This window comes from Gambusia affinis, linkage group LG14, assembly GCF_019740435.1.
Source record: "Gambusia affinis linkage group LG14, SWU_Gaff_1.0, whole genome shotgun sequence".
NCBI classification, from domain to species: domain Eukaryota; kingdom Metazoa; phylum Chordata; class Actinopteri; order Cyprinodontiformes; family Poeciliidae; genus Gambusia; species Gambusia affinis.
In genome coordinates, this window is record NC_057881.1 from 1,872,305 (window position 1) to 1,889,485 (window position 17,181).

General features: G+C 38.8%; 3 protein-coding genes across 3 annotated transcripts; all 3 read right to left on the minus strand.

The window, feature by feature from the left end:
* Positions 1–454: 454 nt before the first annotated feature.
* LOC122843496 (C-type lectin domain family 4 member E-like) lies at positions 455–6,647 on the minus strand. Its single transcript, XM_044138285.1, has 5 exons — positions 6,597–6,647; positions 5,605–5,655; positions 5,264–5,415; positions 757–881; positions 455–663 (listed from the first exon to the last, which is right to left on the minus strand). The coding sequence occupies exons 4-5, from the start codon at positions 879–881 to the stop codon at positions 492–494; spliced, it is 297 nt and encodes a 98-aa protein (XP_043994220.1). The 5' UTR covers positions 5,264–5,415; positions 5,605–5,655; positions 6,597–6,647; the 3' UTR covers positions 455–491.
* On the minus strand, positions 3,811–9,015 carry LOC122844029 (CD209 antigen-like protein E). The gene is made up of 6 exons (XM_044139232.1): positions 8,952–9,015; positions 6,831–6,932; positions 6,597–6,674; positions 5,264–5,415; positions 5,042–5,166; positions 3,811–3,955 (listed from the first exon to the last, which is right to left on the minus strand). The coding sequence occupies exons 1-6, from the start codon at positions 9,013–9,015 to the stop codon at positions 3,811–3,813; spliced, it is 666 nt and encodes a 221-aa protein (XP_043995167.1).
* A 1,376-nt stretch (positions 9,016–10,391) lies between these two features.
* LOC122843497 (C-type lectin domain family 4 member E-like) lies at positions 10,392–16,021 on the minus strand. The gene is made up of 7 exons (XM_044138286.1): positions 15,578–16,021; positions 14,998–15,054; positions 12,862–12,984; positions 12,207–12,263; positions 11,866–12,017; positions 10,694–10,818; positions 10,392–10,600 (listed from the first exon to the last, which is right to left on the minus strand). Exons 1-7 carry the CDS (start codon positions 15,633–15,635, stop codon positions 10,429–10,431), a joined length of 744 nt encoding a protein of 247 aa, XP_043994221.1. The 5' UTR covers positions 15,636–16,021; the 3' UTR covers positions 10,392–10,428.
* Positions 16,022–17,181: the final 1,160 nt, after the last annotated feature.

Genomic DNA, 17,181 nt, shown 5'->3' on the forward strand with positions numbered 1-17,181 from the left:
CTTCATATCTAGTGAAACTTCCTGTTGATCTTGAATAAAGATAATCTTCATCTGCAGTTTCCTCCCAATGTTTCACTACGTGACAAAAGGTTTGACTCCCTGATTTAGATTTATTTGTTTTCCTGTTTGTTTAGCCTGTAGTTCCTGTAATGGCCTCTAGATGTCCTCAGTTATTCCAGTTTGCAGCTCCCAGTTCCACCAGCTGTTCTGACCCAGTTCCCATGTTTGCACCAGTCACTGATGTTCAGTTATAATAAATGTTTTGTTTGGATTTTGAAGCAAAATGTTCACATTACTAAAGGAATGAAGGATAAATAACATTTATAGCAGCAGGATTTTATTTTCTATTTTGTTTATTTATAAATCTCCAATCAGCAATAACACATCATCTGAACGTACATAGAAAGTCTAAATTTAAATCGGACTTTTTGCATCTTAATTTACTCCAGACAGAAAGAAACGTCTTAAACGTTTGTACCTGATGAAAACAATCACATTTCTGCTGGTTTCTCACAGATACTTTTGAGTTGAACATGACAGGAATGATCATCCCAACTCTTCAGATCTACGCTGTTTTCTTTCTTCTCCATCCTCACACAGTCCTCTCCTGCTGGGTTCTGTCCGGCCCAGTTGTTTGGTTCTCCATCAGACCAGAAACTTAAACTAAAACAAAGAAAAAACACAAAACTAAAGCAAAGAAATGTGACTTAAAAACTTTAATAAAATAAAAAAAATAATTAACAAATTTATTAAGACCGTGGGTCCAGAGGCGACCCGTCCACCCAGAACCATCTGCCTTCTGCCTGTGAGTCCGTCAGTCCGATCCAGAACGCGTCCAGAGGCGTCTTCAGTTTCTCCTTCAGTTTAGATTCCAGGAACATCTGAACAGGAAGAGACGATTAAAAAAGCTGCGTTATCAATGACCATGATGGCAAATTGGAAGCACAAAAATAAATTTGCTCAATGGAAACTCAGCAATTTAAAAAGAAAACTCTTGATTTTTAATAAAAAGCTTCTGTGCTAGAAGTTGGTTTTTCAGGTGTATGGAAATTAAAGTATTTTGCAAAACTGCAACGGAAACACTTTTTTCTATCATGAGTCACATGACCAACAACTGGATGTTACTACTGGAGGAAACGATGAAGAAGACGACAGGATGCTGTGCCTTGTTCCTCCTACAGGAAGTAGGATAATCATTTTTTAAAGTCTTATTGAGGGAACCATTTTATCCACATGTGGTTCTTTTGTGGAATATCGACAAAGTTTTGCACACATAATGGAAACAATAATTTAAAAAGAAGATTGGTGACTGAGATCTTTCTGTGCTGAGATGAACAAACGTGAATCAGTAAGAACATGAACATGCAGCAGAATCTGCGTTTCCATTACAAATGAGCTCAAAACTTTGTCAATATTTTGCTAATGTCGAACAAACATTATTTTCAATTGCAGTGTTTCCATTCAATAAGAAAAGTAATTAAAATCAGAAATAGGTTTGTTCACACGATAAGTTATTAAAAAACATGCTGTCATGATGCTCCAGCTACTTCCTGGTTTCTACTTCCTGGTTTGCTCCACTGGCAACATCTGGTTGTTGATCATGTGACTCGTGTGATGCAAACAAAGTGTTTCTAGTCCGGTTTTGTGAAATAAACTCATTTTGTTACAGTAAAACAAAACATTATCCTAAAGCAAAAATTTTTTATCAAGAAAAAAAAGTTTTTTAAAATTGCCTCGTTTTCATTAAGCAATTTTATTTTGAAAGTTTCTCATTGTCCAGTTCTGTGGTGAATGGAAACACAGCTGGTGTTTCATACCTGCTCCTCTCTGCTGTCGATCTTCACCAGGTCTGATCCCAGATCAACGCAGGAACGTCTGCTGTCAGTCCAGGAGGACATCCTGGTGTTAAAATAATAACAGCTTCCTGCAGGTTGCTCCCAACCTGCTGCACACTTCAGGCATGTTTCATCTTCAGACAGATAACAACAAAGACCTCAGTGAACCAGACGGAGGAAATCCTGCTTCTGTACGTCCATCAGTGACTTTAACATCAGTAGAGGACAGAAATGGGAGAAACATTAAATTCTGGGCTTACGTTTCACTTCAGGATGTGGCGGACATTTTGGAGGTGGCGGACATTTTGGAAGTGGCGGACATTTTGGAGGTGGCGGACATTTTGGAGGTGGCGGACATTTTGCCTGCATTGTTCTGCTCAAATTAACTCCTGATAAAGGAGTTAATAAAGGAGAACATTTTGCCTCTTGCTCATCAAACAAAACAGAAACATTAATACCAATAAACTAAAACCAGATGGAAGGTTTTAGTTCCATTCATTTATTGGAACAAGTTTTAGACTGAACTTTGAGGAAACTTTAAGCTCTGACAGTCTCACCTGATTGATTTTTCTTCAGAGCTTCATTTTCCTCTTTCAGGGTTTGGACGGTTTGATTGGTCATCAATACAACAAAAGCTGATTCAAAAAAAAATGTTATTGGATATTTAGTCAAACATAAACCTGGTGTTGGTTTAGGAGTTAATAAATTAAAATTCAGTGAAAGATTCAACCAACATGAACTCAGAGTCTGTAGATGACGATGAGAGCAGCAGCCAGCAGACCGACCAGAACCAGCAGAACTGCTCCCCCTGCTGGCAGCTTGCAGGTCCTGCTTGGGTTTTCACCTGAGGAGCATTTAGAGCAGAACCGGATCAGAACCGGATCAGAACCTGGAGACAGACTCACCAAATCAAACAAACCTCAACCTGGTTAAAAAACTCTATGATAATAAACCTCAGATCTGGCTGCAAGAATCACTGAGTTCATGTATTTTTCATTACATTTAACTTTAGATTTTATCTCACCAATATGAACCTTTTAATATATTTTCTAAAGTTTTTAACAAAGAGGAACGTTTTTGACTCTGGCAATATAATTTCGTTTGAAAAAACAAAAAAACAAAACAAAACAAAAAAACAACAACAAATGAGTGATGGAGAAATTAAAGTATCCAAAAACTTACAGCAAGCAGCCAACATCTCAACCTGACATCATCTAAATGAAACTTAAACTCTTAAACGTTTCCTCGACATGGATCAGCTCTTCATCTTAATGCTCTGGGCTTTTGGCTACGATTCTTTTCTTAGATTTAGTGTTTGTTCTTCCATTTAGAAAAAAGAAAGTCAAAAAAGAGTTTGGGTATGTTTAGTAAGCTACTCAAAATAAGCTAATTTTGCCTGGTTAAAAGTGACCTATTATGCTTCTCTGAACAGGTCAGGACATGTTGGCCACGCCCCCAAATCAACCTTGACCCTCACACATGAAAATGGCTGCGAACAGATGCGCAGCTATACACATTTGTATGCATCTATGAAAAGCAGAAGTGGAACTTTCCGCACAACCATCAAGAATGCAGCAAGTTTCTGGATGGCAAGTCATCCAGAAAACACACTATTTTATTTCCAGCAGCCATTGTACAGAGCATGCTGTGCTAAAAACAGCTGACCAAATGAGATAGGGTGTCACCGGGGTTGCTAGGTAACAGCACAGTGTGACTTAACAATTGGGAGGTTTTAGAAATGACATCAAAAAACATGAACTCATTGAAAAGAATAAGCCAATATCTCTGCTGCTTTTAGAAGAACATGAGACCCAAATGGAATCTCAAAAACATGGAAGATTTGAATTCTGTGTAATAAGTCCTTTTAAGAAAAGTAAAGAGTTTTACCCGGAAAGTATTTACAGCTCATCAGTTATCCACATTTTGTTGTATTTCCTCTTTATTCCAAACTGTAGTAAATTAATATCTTTAAGCATTAAGCATTAGAGGACAGAAATGAGTCGGACACGTCGGACACGTCGGACACGTCGGACACGTCGGACACGTCCGGACACGTCGGACACGTCGGACACGTCCGGACACGTCGGACACGTCGGACACGTCCGGACATGTCTGCTGCTCTATTCAGAGAAATAAAATCAGTTTTGATCACAGTCAGTTATTTTCTTCTTCTAAAGCTGAACTGATGAACAAACATGATCCAATAATTAACTTCCACTCTGGAGTTGCCCAAGGTGAGAGCCGTCGGGCAGGAGTGGGCATACTTGTTGCTCTCCTTCTCGGCGCCTGTACGTTGAGGTTTACCCCGGTGAACGAGAGGGTAGCCTCCCTCCGCCTACGGGTGGGGGGACGGGTCCTGACTGTCATTTGTGCTTACGGGCCGAACGAAACCAAAGTCACTGATTTAAAGGAAGTTTTCACATCAATGATAATACTCAGTAACAATTATTCTTACAAAATGTTTTAAAAATTATTTACAGGTAGAAACTTTCTCTAAAGCCTGGTAACTTTTCTAAGTTTGAGAAACACTGAAGACATTTTTTAAACAATTATTCAATTATTACCACGTATAAAAAATGTAATAAACATTGCAGTAAATATGAGCAGAGGTTATAAAAGTTATCCAGATTATTTTATTTCATTCATTTTTACCAAAATGTTGGCATAATATTTATTTTATTGGACAAAACGTGGAACAAGTTAAGAAGACATTCCTGATCATAATACAAGTTACATAGTTTCATACTTTTCAAAGGACATTCTGCATTCAAACCAAAATATTAACATGAGAGCAAATCAAGCAAGAATATGATTGAATGTTGAAAGTTTTATAATTTCAACATGTCTGGAAATGTAATATTTTCATGACAATAGCTTCATAAAACCAGCATCACTGCAGCTTCTTGAAGCTGAACTCAGATCGGTTCACAGACTGAACTGATCTTCAGACACATGATCTCAGTCAGCTGTTTTCTCACAGATACTTTTCTGAGGATAATTACAGGATATATCGAACCAGGACTTCAGATCATCATGTTTGTTTTTCATCCCCATCCTCCCACAGTCAGCTGAGGCTGCACCATCTTTACTTATGTTGTCAGGTTCTCCATCCATCCAGAACGTCAAACTTGAAGAACAGCAGGAAGAAAATATCAGGTAAATGTTACAGAAAACCATTTAACCAAACAATGTCTCATTATTCAGACCTTTCATCCTGAGGAGATCCGTCCACCCAGAACCATTTTCCTTCTTCCACTAAGTCCCTAAGTCCGATCCAGAACTTGTCCTCATCTTTCTCCATCAAGTCTTTCAGTCTGCCATCCAGGAACGTCTGAACAGGAAAAGTTGATGAAAATTTCTCTGAGATGAAGAATCATGATGATGAGATGAAATGAGAGAGAATCTGAACCTGCAGCAGAGTTTCATACCTGCTCCTCTCTGCTGTCGATCTTCACCAGGTCTGATCCACGATCAACGCAGGAACTTCTGCTGTCATTCCAGGAGGATTTATTGGTGTTAAAATAATAACAGTTTCCTCCATGTGGCTCCCAGCCTTCTTCACACTTCAGACATGTCAGATCTTTAAAGACAAAGACTTCAGTGAAGCAGGAGGAATAAATCTCTGTAGATGTTTGTGTGATTTGGAGACAGCAGGAGGCGTCTTCTGTCCTGCAGCTACAATCTAACTTCCTGTTTCTGTCAGTCCATCAACGTCTCTTTAACATCATTAGAGGACAGAAATGAGACAAAGATCAGATCATGGACTTACTTTTTACTGCAGGAGGTGGAGGACAGGATGGAGGAGGCTGTTCCTTTAGCTCTGTCACAGAAATAGAAACAGTTTCTATGAAACCATAATCAGTTATTTTCTTCTTTCAAAGCTGAACTGATGAACAAACGTCCACATTGTCAGAACTCTGGGTTGTTTGGAGTTGTTTGGTGTCTTGATCATTTTATTCTATTTCCAATTTTAATGTGTTCCTTAGGTCTTTGTTTCCATTTTTCTTTATGTCAGACCTCTTCAGTGATTTCAGTTTATATTTATTTCTTCATTGTGTCTCGTTATAGGTTACAGGTTACTCTAGTAGATTCATTTTCCTAGTTCCTCGTTGTGTGCTCTCCCTCCACTCTCCCTCTGTCTCCCTTCATCCTGCAACCTGTTTCTAATCAGCCATCAGTTCCTTATTCAGTAATCAACCTCCAGTATAATACTCATTATTATATAATACTCTTTCTCAGTCACTCCTTGCTGGTTGCTCCTGCTAAATCCCCTCGGTTTACTCTGCTGGTGTTTTGTGTCCTGTGTTCCTGTTTTTGTTTGGCTCTGGCTCCCTGTGTTGCTTGTGGTTTGTGTACTTTCTTCATTAAACAACAAAATGTACTAACCATCTCTGCCTGCAGCATTTGGACCCACCATCAAGACACACACTTTGTGCTCTTGTTGTCAATGAACTTGAATATATTGGAGTGTATATTGTTCCCACAATCTAACATGTAGGATGTAATTTGTCAATAATATTTAATATATAAACATTCATGCTGCAGCAACTTTGTATCAGCAGCTTTAAACAGAGTGACAGTAGTGATGTTTCAGTGATGCAGCAGAAACATTGTTGGATAAAGAGAAGAATGGAGCTGATGCGTCTCAGTAACAAAGTTTACTTGAATGTTACAAGAAATGTTACAATATTATAGAGACCAATGAAAGTGATTAATCTACATTGAAAGAAAACATCAGTCTGAACCTTCTGACTGTCTCACCTGAGATATTTTTCCTCAGAGCTTCATTTTCCTCTTTCAGGGTTTGGATGGTTTGATTGGTTTGTATTTTATCAAAAGCTGTTTAAAGGAAAGATGGAAATTAGATTTTCAAAGACTTTCATTGTTCTTCAACATGACAAACACTGATGTAAAAAAGAGAAAAAGTTCTAGATACAATTCAGTCAGAGTGACCTTGACCTGTAAGAAGTCAGTGAAAAGACAGGATGAACTCACAGAGTCTGTAGATGACGATGAGAGCAGCAGCCAGCAGACCGACCAGAACCAGCAGAACTACTCCCCCTGCTGGCAGCTTGCAGGTCCTGCTTGGGTTTTCACCTGAGGAGCATTTAGAGCAGAACCGGATCAGAACCGGATCAGAACCAGATCAGAACCGGATCAGAACCGGATCAGAACTGGATCAGAACCAGGAGACAGACTCACAGAATCAGAAACACTAGGAAACATCACGTGCTGCAGGAAACTGACATGTTGCTATGGAAACAGTTTCCCATAAAACCTCTGGAGGAACTGCTGGATCAGTTAGTTGTTATTCTTACAGTAGCCATCAATGACGGATAATGAAGCTTTTGTAAACCACGTCAGTTCTTTATTTCATGGGATAAAACCTTCAGCATCAGATCAATGAAGCCATGAAAGGAGAGATGAACATTTTTAATAACACAGAGTTCTTATTCAGACTTTACTTTCCACCAACGCCCATTATGTTCAGCCTCGACTTCTTCCTCTGCAGCTGGTAGTTTTGGTCTTAGTGACTTCCTGGTTTCTCTGTATTTAGACCAGTCATGACCAGGACCCTGTGCTCAACCATGGATATGTTCTCCTCCAGTCCTCTGATGCCCACTTTGTTGTTTGATTGCTGTAAAGTCCAAACCCAAGCTACTGTTTCTCCGTCCAGGAGGAGTGAACGCTGCACGACAGCGACTCCATGAAACCTGCTGAGTTTCCTGACATGGAAACTTTTTAATCTAACTTGAATAACGAACTGAAGCTGATGCACCGTTTGGTGACCACATCAATTTGAATAAGTAAAGTTCCTCCAGACGACATTTATGCTAAATTAGAGTGATGTCAGTAACCAGAAGGGAACTGTTGCATTCTTGATGCTACAAACTGAGAAACTGAACAGCTAACAAGAACAACAGAAGCTTTTCAGTTCATGTCTTCAGAAATAGTTCTCTTCCTCTATGTGGCTTCCACATTTTTTGCTTTTTTGAATTTGTTTTCTTCAAAGTTTTTGAACTCATGACTGTCTGTTTAATAAACTAAATAGATTTCAATCTGGATAGACTCACACAGAGAAAGAGAAACAGTTAGAGGATTTAATGATCCGAAATTTTTGGCGCTCGAACCCGGCGGAAGACTTGTGAGCTGAGGATCACCAGGCAGGTGATCGGTCCAGGTTTAGCTCAGGGTAGTCTTCCCCCCGGTCCGAATACTGGTGGTGGAACGGAGCCTTGAACGAAGGAGCAGAGAGGGAGCTATGAAGATGTCCCTGGGATGATGGTGGAGATGGGGAGGAGGTGGGTTGAAGCACGGCTGACAAGCGAGAAGATCCGGGAAAGCTTGTCCTTTGAAGGGATCCGTGAACGACGATTGGCTGAAGCGGTGCGGCGCACCTGTCCCGATTGGCTGCAGCGGGGGCGTGGTGAGTGGCTGATGTGGGACGGCTGTGTTTTGTCTCCCAGCTTGAATTTTCGCCTATGCTTCATATCTTGTATTTTTAAATTAGTTTCTGTCTGTTTCCTTCCATTTCAGATGTTAAATGTCTACAGAAAGCAGTTTGTGTTCATCCTGGTTGTTTATCTGATGAAGACCTCTCAGCTCTGACTGCAGCTTCTTCATCACCTTCCTGCTGTTTTACCTCCTCCTTAATAATCTTACCCTCTGTGTGTCTCTGTGAGCGTCTCATGATGAGGAAACTGAAGACAAAAATAGCTTCAGCTGATATTTCCTGTAGACGTTTACCTGAATGGAAACACAGATATTTATATTTTTGCATCTACAAGCTACAGTCATCAAAATTACAAGAAACAACTGCTTTGAATATTTCACTTCCTGAGATGAACGGTAACAAATATCAAACTTTTATACAATATTCACATACGCAGCAGTACTTAACAAGCTTAGTAATCCAGAAAGAAGATAATTGCTTTGCTTGTAAGTATTTGTTCAGTTATTATCACACAAATTTCATGTTTGTTTTTTTTTTTACATTTCATTTTGACCTGGTTTTAAAAAAACCAAAACAAGTTATCAAAAAGAGGGAATATTTTAAAATATTAAATAAATTGCCAATATTTTCATGGACTGAATCATAAAATCAGCTGAACTCACCTCCAGCCTCCCTCCTCTGTTGACTTTTCCGTTCTTCTGTCGCAGCGTCAGCTTCGTGTTTCATAACTTTATGTTAAAGAAACTTCCTCATTAACCTGATGATGAGGAGGAATCTTCATCTGCTGTCACTTCCTCATTATTCTGTCTGATTCTCAGTATTTTTAAACAAAATAAACTATTTAAATTCTCTATTCATTTAATTCAAATGACATTTATATTATTTTAATTCCTATCAGATATTTATTTGCATCCATCGTTTGTATTGTTTGTAAACAACTGTGAAATAATTAAAACTCTGTTGCCTCTTAATTAATGTTCCTCATTTATTAATGCATTTTATTTTAGGTTATTAGGTTATTATTGCCCTGCTGGCAGCTTGCAGGTCCTTCTTGGGTTTTCACCTGAGAAGCATTTAGATCAGAACCGGATCAGAACTGGATCAGAACCGGATCAGAACCGGATCAGAACCAGGAGACAGACTCACAGAAACTAACATCTGATCTGATGTTCTGACCTTCTTCACCGTTTTGTGGACGACTCATTATTCTGATGCTCCTGTTCAACTATCTGAGGACCAAAAACATTTTTACATTTTATTATAATTCATTTTATTATTTCACCTCTGATTACAGTTCATTTCAAAAGGTTGTTGGATTTATTACAAATGATTGATGAATGTGAATAATGTTTTGTGCCTCTTATTTTCTCAACAGCAGGGCGTCTCCAGGACGTTTTCAGTAAAACTAAAACAGCTGAAAGACTTTTATTCCCGTCTTTTTCACTGTTAATAAAATATCCGTCTGAGTTAGAGTTTATAAAGGCTGCATATTTAATAAAATATTTTAAATCTGAGCTTATTTCATATAAAGTGATAAAGTTTTATGTCTTTGTGCATCCGTTAGTTAGAAAAGTATTAAAACTCACCATAAATGTGTCGTCTGTCCTCTGCAGGTGGAACAGAATGACTTTTTAAAAATATCTTCGTGCTTCATATCTAATGAAACTTCCTGTTGATCTTGAATAAAGATAATCTTCATCTGCAGTTTCCTCCCAATGTTTCACCACGTGACAAAAGGTTTGACTCCCTGATTTAGATATATTTGTTTTCCTGTTTGTTTAGCCTGTAGTTCCTGTAATGGCCTCTAGATGTCCTCAGTTATTCCAGTTTGCAGCTCCCAGTTCCACCAGCTGTTCTGACCCAGTTCCCATGTTTGCACCAGTCACTGATGTTCAGTTATAATAAATGTTTTGTTTGGATTTTGAAGCAAAATGTTCACATTACTAAAGGAATGAAGGATAAATAACATTTATAGCAGCAGGATTTTATTTTCTATTTTGTTTATTTATAAATCTCCAATCAGCAATAACACATCATCTGAACGTACATAGAAAGTCTAAATTTAAATCGGACTTTTTGCATCTTAATTTACTCCAGACAGAAAGAAACGTCTTAAACGTTTGTACCTGATGAAAACAATCACATTTCTGCTGGTTTCTCACAGATACTTTTGAGTTGAACATGACAGGAATGATCATCCCAACTCTTCAGATCTACGCTGTTTTCTTTCTTCTCCATCCTCACACAGTCCTCTCCTGCTGGGTTCTGTCCGGCCCAGTTGTTTGGTTCTCCATCAGACCAGAAACTTAAACTAAAACAAAGAAAAAACACAAAACTAAAGCAAAGAAATGTGACTTAAAAACTTTAATAAAATAAAAAAAATAATTAACAAATTTATTAAGACCGTGGGTCCAGAGGCGACCCGTCCACCCAGAACCATCTGCCTTCTGCCTGTGAGTCCGTCAGTCCGATCCAGAACGCGTCCAGAGGCGTCTTCAGTTTCTCCTTCAGTTTAGATTCCAGGAACATCTGAACAGGAAGAGACGATTAAAAAAGCTGCGTTATCAATGACCATGATGGCAAATTGGAAGCACAAAAATAAATTTGCTCAATGGAAACTCAGCAATTTAAAAAGAAAACTCTTGATTTTTAATAAAAAGCTTCTGTGCTAGAAGTTGGTTTTTCAGGTGTATGGAAATTAAAGTATTTTGCAAAACTGCAACGGAAACACTTTTTTCTATCATGAGTCACATGACCAACAACTGGATGTTACTACTGGAGGAAACGATGAAGAAGACGACAGGATGCTGTGCCTTGTTCCTCCTACAGGAAGTAGGATAATCATTTTTTAAAGTCTTATTGAGGGAACCATTTTATCCACATGTGGTTCTTTTGTGGAATATCGACAAAGTTTTGCACACATAATGGAAACAATAATTTAAAAAGAAGATTGGTGACTGAGATCTTTCTGTGCTGAGATGAACAAACGTGAATCAGTAAGAACATGAACATGCAGCAGAATCTGCGTTTCCATTACAAATGAGCTCAAAACTTTGTCAATATTTTGCTAATGTCGAACAAACACTATTTTCAATTGCAGTGTTTCCATTCAATAAGAAAAGTAATTAAAATCAGAAATAGGTTTGTTCACACGATAAGTTATTAAAAAACATGCTGTCATGATGCTCCAGCTACTTCCTGGTTTCTTCTTCCTGGTTTCTACTTCCTGGTTTCTTCTTCCTGGTTTCTTCTTCCTGGTTTCTTCTTCCTGGTTTCTACTTCCTGGTTTCTACTTCCTGGTTTCTTCTTCCTGGTTTCTACTTCCTGGTTTGCTCCACTGGCAACATCTGGTTGTTGATCATGTGACTCATGTGATGCAAACAAAGTATTTCTAGTCCGGTTTTGTGAAATAAACTCATTTTGTTACAGCAAAACAAAACATTATCCTAAAGCAAAAGTTTTTAATCAAGAAAAAAAGTTTTTGAAAATTGCTTCGTTTTCATTAATCAAATTTATTTTGAAAGTTTCTCATTGTCCAGTTCTGTGGTGAATGGAAACACAGCTGGTGTTTCATACCTGCTCCTCTCTGCTGTCGATCTTCACCAGGTCTGATCCACGATCAATGCAGGAACGTCTGCTGTCAGTCCAGGAGGATTCAGTGGTGGAGAAATAATAACTGTTCCCTCCATGTTTCTCCCAGCCTGGTTCACACTTCAGACATGTCAGATCTTTAAAGACAAAGACTTCAGTGAAGCAGGAGGAATAAATCTCTGTAGATGTTTGTGTGATTTGGAGACAGCAGGAGGCGTCTTCTGTCCTGCAGCTACAATCTAACTTCCTGTTTCTGTCAGTCCATCAACGTCTCTTTAACATCATTAGAGGACAGAAATGAGACAAAGATCAGATCATGGACTTACTTTTTACTTCAGGAGGTGGAGAACTTGTAGTGTTCATTTTTGGTCTGGAATTTATTTCTACGAAAAACAAAAAAGATTATTAAAAGAAAAAATGAAAATTTTGACTTCCTGTGTCTATCAGCTCATTAATGCGTCTTTAACATCATTAGAGAGCAGGACTGGAAAACATTAAATCCGAAGCTCAAAAGTCAATTCTTGCTTCATTATCTGATCAAAAGCTGTAAAGTTTGTCAGTTTAATGTAGAAGCACAGTGAGCGAATAACAAAGACGAGCAGCAGAAGTTTTTCTGCAGTTGAAAAAGAAGCCTAACTTTTTTTGATAACAGATCGATATCAGTAATGTGTCAGAAAGAAAGTTGAGATCAATGTAAAAAAAAAAAATCTTGATTTAATTGAATTAGACTCACAAGTTAAAAAACAATGAAAGTTGTAAATAAATATTTTGGACACTTTTACATCTTGACAGTCTGACCTTCACTTTTACCAGTTTAGTGATAACTGGTTGGATATTTTCCAGTAGTGGTCAATTTAAACACAGAAAAATAAAAGTACCAGATTAAAAAAATTGTAAAATAAAACTCAGAAAATCTTCAACTTTTACAAAAAAATAAAAATCAACAAAAATATATAAAACAATAAAAACATTTAAACTTACTGACTGCCAGGGCGATGACGGTAACTACCAAGATGCCAATGAGAACCAGCAGGACGACTGTGGTGACCTTTGACCTTATGCACTGTCCAGCTTGTTGAGCATCTATGGCACACTTTGGACAGACTGAGACGGGAAACAGACAAACTTCTGTCAAAGTTCCAATAAAAGTTGGACCATAAAAGTTGTATCTCAGAACTTTTATGGTCAGTACCATAGTTAGCATCACAGATTCATGATGCTAACTATGGTGTCCCGCTAGGCTCTATTTTAGGTCCTCTACTTTTTAATTTGTACATGTTGCCCCTTGGTGCAGTCATCAGGAACCGTGGTATCGGCTTCCTCGGTTCTGTTGACGACACTCAGATTTACATCTCGTTGCCTCGGGTCGACCCGCCAGCCCATCACTGCACCGTTTAAAGACCCGGATGGTTCAGAACTTTCTCCAGCTCAACCAGGACAAACAGGAGTTTTAATCAAAGCATCAGAAAGAAATTATAATTCAGAAATTATAAACTGAATCTTTTAAAACAAGTCAGAAGCCTGGGAGTTCTTCTTGACTCTGAGCTCACTTTTATTCCACATATTAAATAAATAGTTAAAACAGGATTTTATCATCTAAAACACAAAGCCAGAGTTCGGCCTTCTCTCCCTCGCCAACACTGAGACTTTGACGTTTTTATTTCCAGCCGTATAGAAAACTGTAATGCCCTGTTTTCTGGTCTCCCAATGAAAACTCTGCTGCTGGAGTGCTGACCAAGACCAGGAGGCAGGTTCACCCCACAGCTGTTCAAGATCACTGCACCGGCTCCCAGTAGGTCTCAGGATTGATTTTAACATTCTTTTACTGGTTTTTAAATGTCTTAATGGTCTTGCACCAGCTCATCTTGCAGAGCTGCTATTACCTTATACAGGTCAGGGTTAGGGTTAGGGAATGGGTGGGTAATGAGGGGCATTGCCTGCCCACAGAGTCAGCCGTGCCCCCCCCCCAGACTGGAAGCTGTTAGTTGTTTTTTACCTTAGAATGGCCAACTGCATATCAGTTTGTTACAATAGGGGCTTCCACACTTCCCATATCTGTGTTTTAACTTTTCAGCAGTTAAAACTGTTTAATCCGTTAACACGTCGTAACCTTGTTTTCCCAGCTGCCTTCAAACGCATCATGAACGCTGTTCATGCGCCGGGTTTTCATTTGTGCGGCAGAGAAGGAAACCTGCGCAGGTGTTAGAATCATGTCAGCAAAACGCAAACAACTTTCCACAGTTTTCCCCCAAACTAACCGACTGGGTTGAGTAAAGCTGTCGGATGCAGGTAATGGTAACTAAAAGATGACTAACTAACAGAACAGCATCTTAAGCTCCTATGTTGTTGTCTGTGTTCTGCTACAGATTCATTTTGAATTGAGTCATTTCTGCTTAGTCTGCGCATTTTCCATGCAGTTGTGTGTTTTCCATGAGGGGTTTAGGTGGGTAATTGCACTCTGAGCTGCTTTTAGTATGATTGATTGATTGATTGATTGACTGATTGATGAGAACAGCAGTAATAATGTTTCTTTCTGATATGAAATATTCTCATAATGATCTAATCCAAACCGGTGACCTGCTGACAGAAAAACATGGCCGCCACATTCAGTCCAGTGATATTCTCATATGATTACAGAATGGGTCACTTTTCTATCAAAGAGGCTAAGAAACATAACCCAGAGTAATAATAATAATAATAATAATAATAATAATAATAATAATAATAATAATAATAATAATAATAATAATAAAATGACGGTTTGCTCTCAGAATCACTTCATTCATCACATCTAGAACCTGAAGAAAGAAACTGTGGATCATCAAACATGGCAGAACAGGAAGTGAAGCGATGCTGCTGTTGTTGCGTCTGGCTAGAAAAATCTTTAAATAGAAATGACTTCTGCTAAGAAGCTTCTTGATTCTTGAAAAACTACGGTGGTGTTAATGAGATGCATCTTCTGTTTACATTTACTGTTCAGCTACTTACATGTTCCTAATTTAACATAAAAAACTTAAAATATCTAACAGAGATGGCAACAAAACATAAAATACTACATTTTAATAACATCAGACAGTGAGCCAATACAAACTGGTTGATTTTATTGATTTTACTCACCTGGATGTTTTGTTCTTGACATCTTGACGTCAGAATAAACGACAGATGGAGCCTCATCTGGACAACAGAAACACAGAGAAGTGTGAAGGAGAGCACAGAACTAAACTGATTAAATGGATAGACTAAACAACCAATCAGAAACAAGGTTACTGAAGTATGAGTCAGGGGACGGATACAAAAAGAAAAATGCTGGAGGATAGTTTGACACCCCTGTTCTAGATGGTTACTACTGCTCCGGATAACTTGTTATTTCCCAGCATCACAACGACCTGAAACATCAAAAGCTGTAGATAAATGAAGACAAGAAGGTGGAGGTTCTGGAGTGGCCCAGTCAAAGCCCGGACCTCAATAGAGAGTCTGAGGCAGGATTGTTCACAGTGGATGTAACCCCACAGAGCTGGAACAATTAGGCTACTTCATGTTCAATATTTTTTATCTAATTGTCTTTTTTTGTCTGGAAATCAGTCAATCAGTTGAGTTTAACTTTAAAGTTTTTTTTTATTATTAAAGAGTCACATTTTGTTGATCATGACTGATTGAAATCCAAAGTGGTGAGAAGTTTTCAGGTGGATATTCTTACCTTTGGTGCTCTGTCTGGTGAACTTCACATCAGAGTACGTTACGTCGGCTTCAGCCATCGTCCTGCTGAAGATCGGACCACAAGTTACTGCAGCTTTAAAACAATCCTGACGTCAGCATGGCTGTCAGATCTGACAGGACGTCCCAAATTAAACACTGTCAATTATTTTTTACACAGAGGTTTGAAATAAATTTTTAAATCATGCGCTGTTATTAAACAAACTACTTTAATCCATGGCTAAAGCAGCAGGTGAAGCTGATAAAACTTTGATCATTAGATAATTTATTCTTGTTGGTTGGTGTCAGAGGAACTGAAGACAGGAAGCTTGTTAACTTGTTGAAACCTCTTCATATTAAACTCAGATCTCAGCCTTTGCAGCTTTTCCTTCATCTGAGGAACTAAAGTCTGAAAACAGACAGGCTGGTATTTCTCCAGGCCGAGGGATTGGTGTGTCGCTCATTACGATAAACGTGCAGCTTGTAGGCTTTCTAGTGCAGTGCTTTTCTAAGTGGCGGCCACCAGGGGGCGGTAGAGGGGCTCAGAAAGTTGAAGGAAAAAGAATAAAAGCAGAAAAAAATCTGAATTTTTTCCATCATTTATATTTTCCAAATATAAGTCAATGTCTAGGTTATAAAGCAAGTGTCAGGATTTGCTTATAAATAATCAACAATGATTATTGTTGATTCACGGCTTCAGAGACCAAAGGCTGAAAACCGAACACTGAGGGAGACACACAGCTGAAACATCGAGACTGGGCCAGAGGGTTTATGGACTGATGAGATGACAGTGACTCTTGATGGACCAGTGGCTGGACCAGGAGCCTGGGTTGGGGGAGGAGTCCGGTTTGGGTTCCGATGGCTGGAGAAGTTTCTGACGGAGGAGACGTTGGAGGGCAAACAGGTAATCGGGCAATCTGAAGGCAGAGGAGCGGATCTTCTCCGGTTATAGGTGGGGGGAACCAGATGAATTTACAGCTGGTATTTATTTCCAAGGTATCACGAGAGGAAACCTGCGAGGAGGTCAGAGGAAAGTTCAGGTTACTGAGAAGGGAGAAAAAGGCCCAGAGGGGCTCAGAGGACCATGACTGGACAACACTCAGGTTCTGGAGAACTTATGCTTGTGTTGGTGAAACCCATTACCCGCAGGGGAGAGCTCGGGAACCGCCCTGCATCCCACAGCAACCTCCTGGCTCCCCCTGGTGGAGGAACAGCTGAACAGCTCCACACAAGCCCAGAGGTCCAGCATCCAGCAGATCTCTAGTTTCTCTGAAAACCAAATTACAGGCAATAGATCAGAGCATAATGTGACCATAGAAAGAATAATTCATACTTCTGTTTGTAATCTGTGTGAAATATAAGATAAATTATTCTTAGAATCAAGATTAATGAAATTAACTACAAACCCTGAGAACCAATAACAAGATGTCTGAGGATTTTATTGACTTATTAAAATATTTTGATCATCACATCATAAATTACTCACCATCTGAGAAAACAGCCCAAGTTTTGCTGTGTTTGTGTTAAATTCACTTTCTTCTTCATCTTTCAGTAAAATGTTCATGTTTGTATCATTTTTCCTGCTTTTAATAGCGGACAAACCTCTAG

Coding starts and splice junctions, on each gene's coding strand:
- LOC122843496 (XM_044138285.1), bottom strand. CDS start 881: ATGTTCCTGGAATCTAAACTGAAGGAGAAACTGAAGACGCCTCTGGAC. Junction 664..756: donor GGGTCGCCTCTGGACCCACG/GTCTTAATAAAT, acceptor TCTTTGTTTTAG/TTTAAGTTTCTGGTCTGATG.
- LOC122844029 (XM_044139232.1), bottom strand. CDS start 9,015: ATGAAACACGAAGCTGACGCTGCGACAGAAGAACGGAAAAGTCAACAG. Junction 6,675..6,830: donor CATCGTCATCTACAGACTCT/GTGAGTTCATCC, acceptor TCCTTTAAACAG/CTTTTGATAAAATACAAACC. Junction 3,956..5,041: donor GGATCTCCTCAGGATGAAAG/GTCTGAATAATG, acceptor TTCTCTGAATAG/AGCAGCAGACATGTCCGGAC.
- LOC122843497 (XM_044138286.1), bottom strand. CDS start 15,635: ATGGCTGAAGCCGACGTAACGTACTCTGATGTGAAGTTCACCAGACAG. Junction 15,055..15,577: donor CACCAGACAGAGCACCAAAG/GTAAGAATATCC, acceptor TCTGTTGTCCAG/ATGAGGCTCCATCTGTCGTT. Junction 10,819..11,865: donor TCGACAGCAGAGAGGAGCAG/GTATGAAACACC, acceptor CTTCCTGTTCAG/ATGTTCCTGGAATCTAAACT.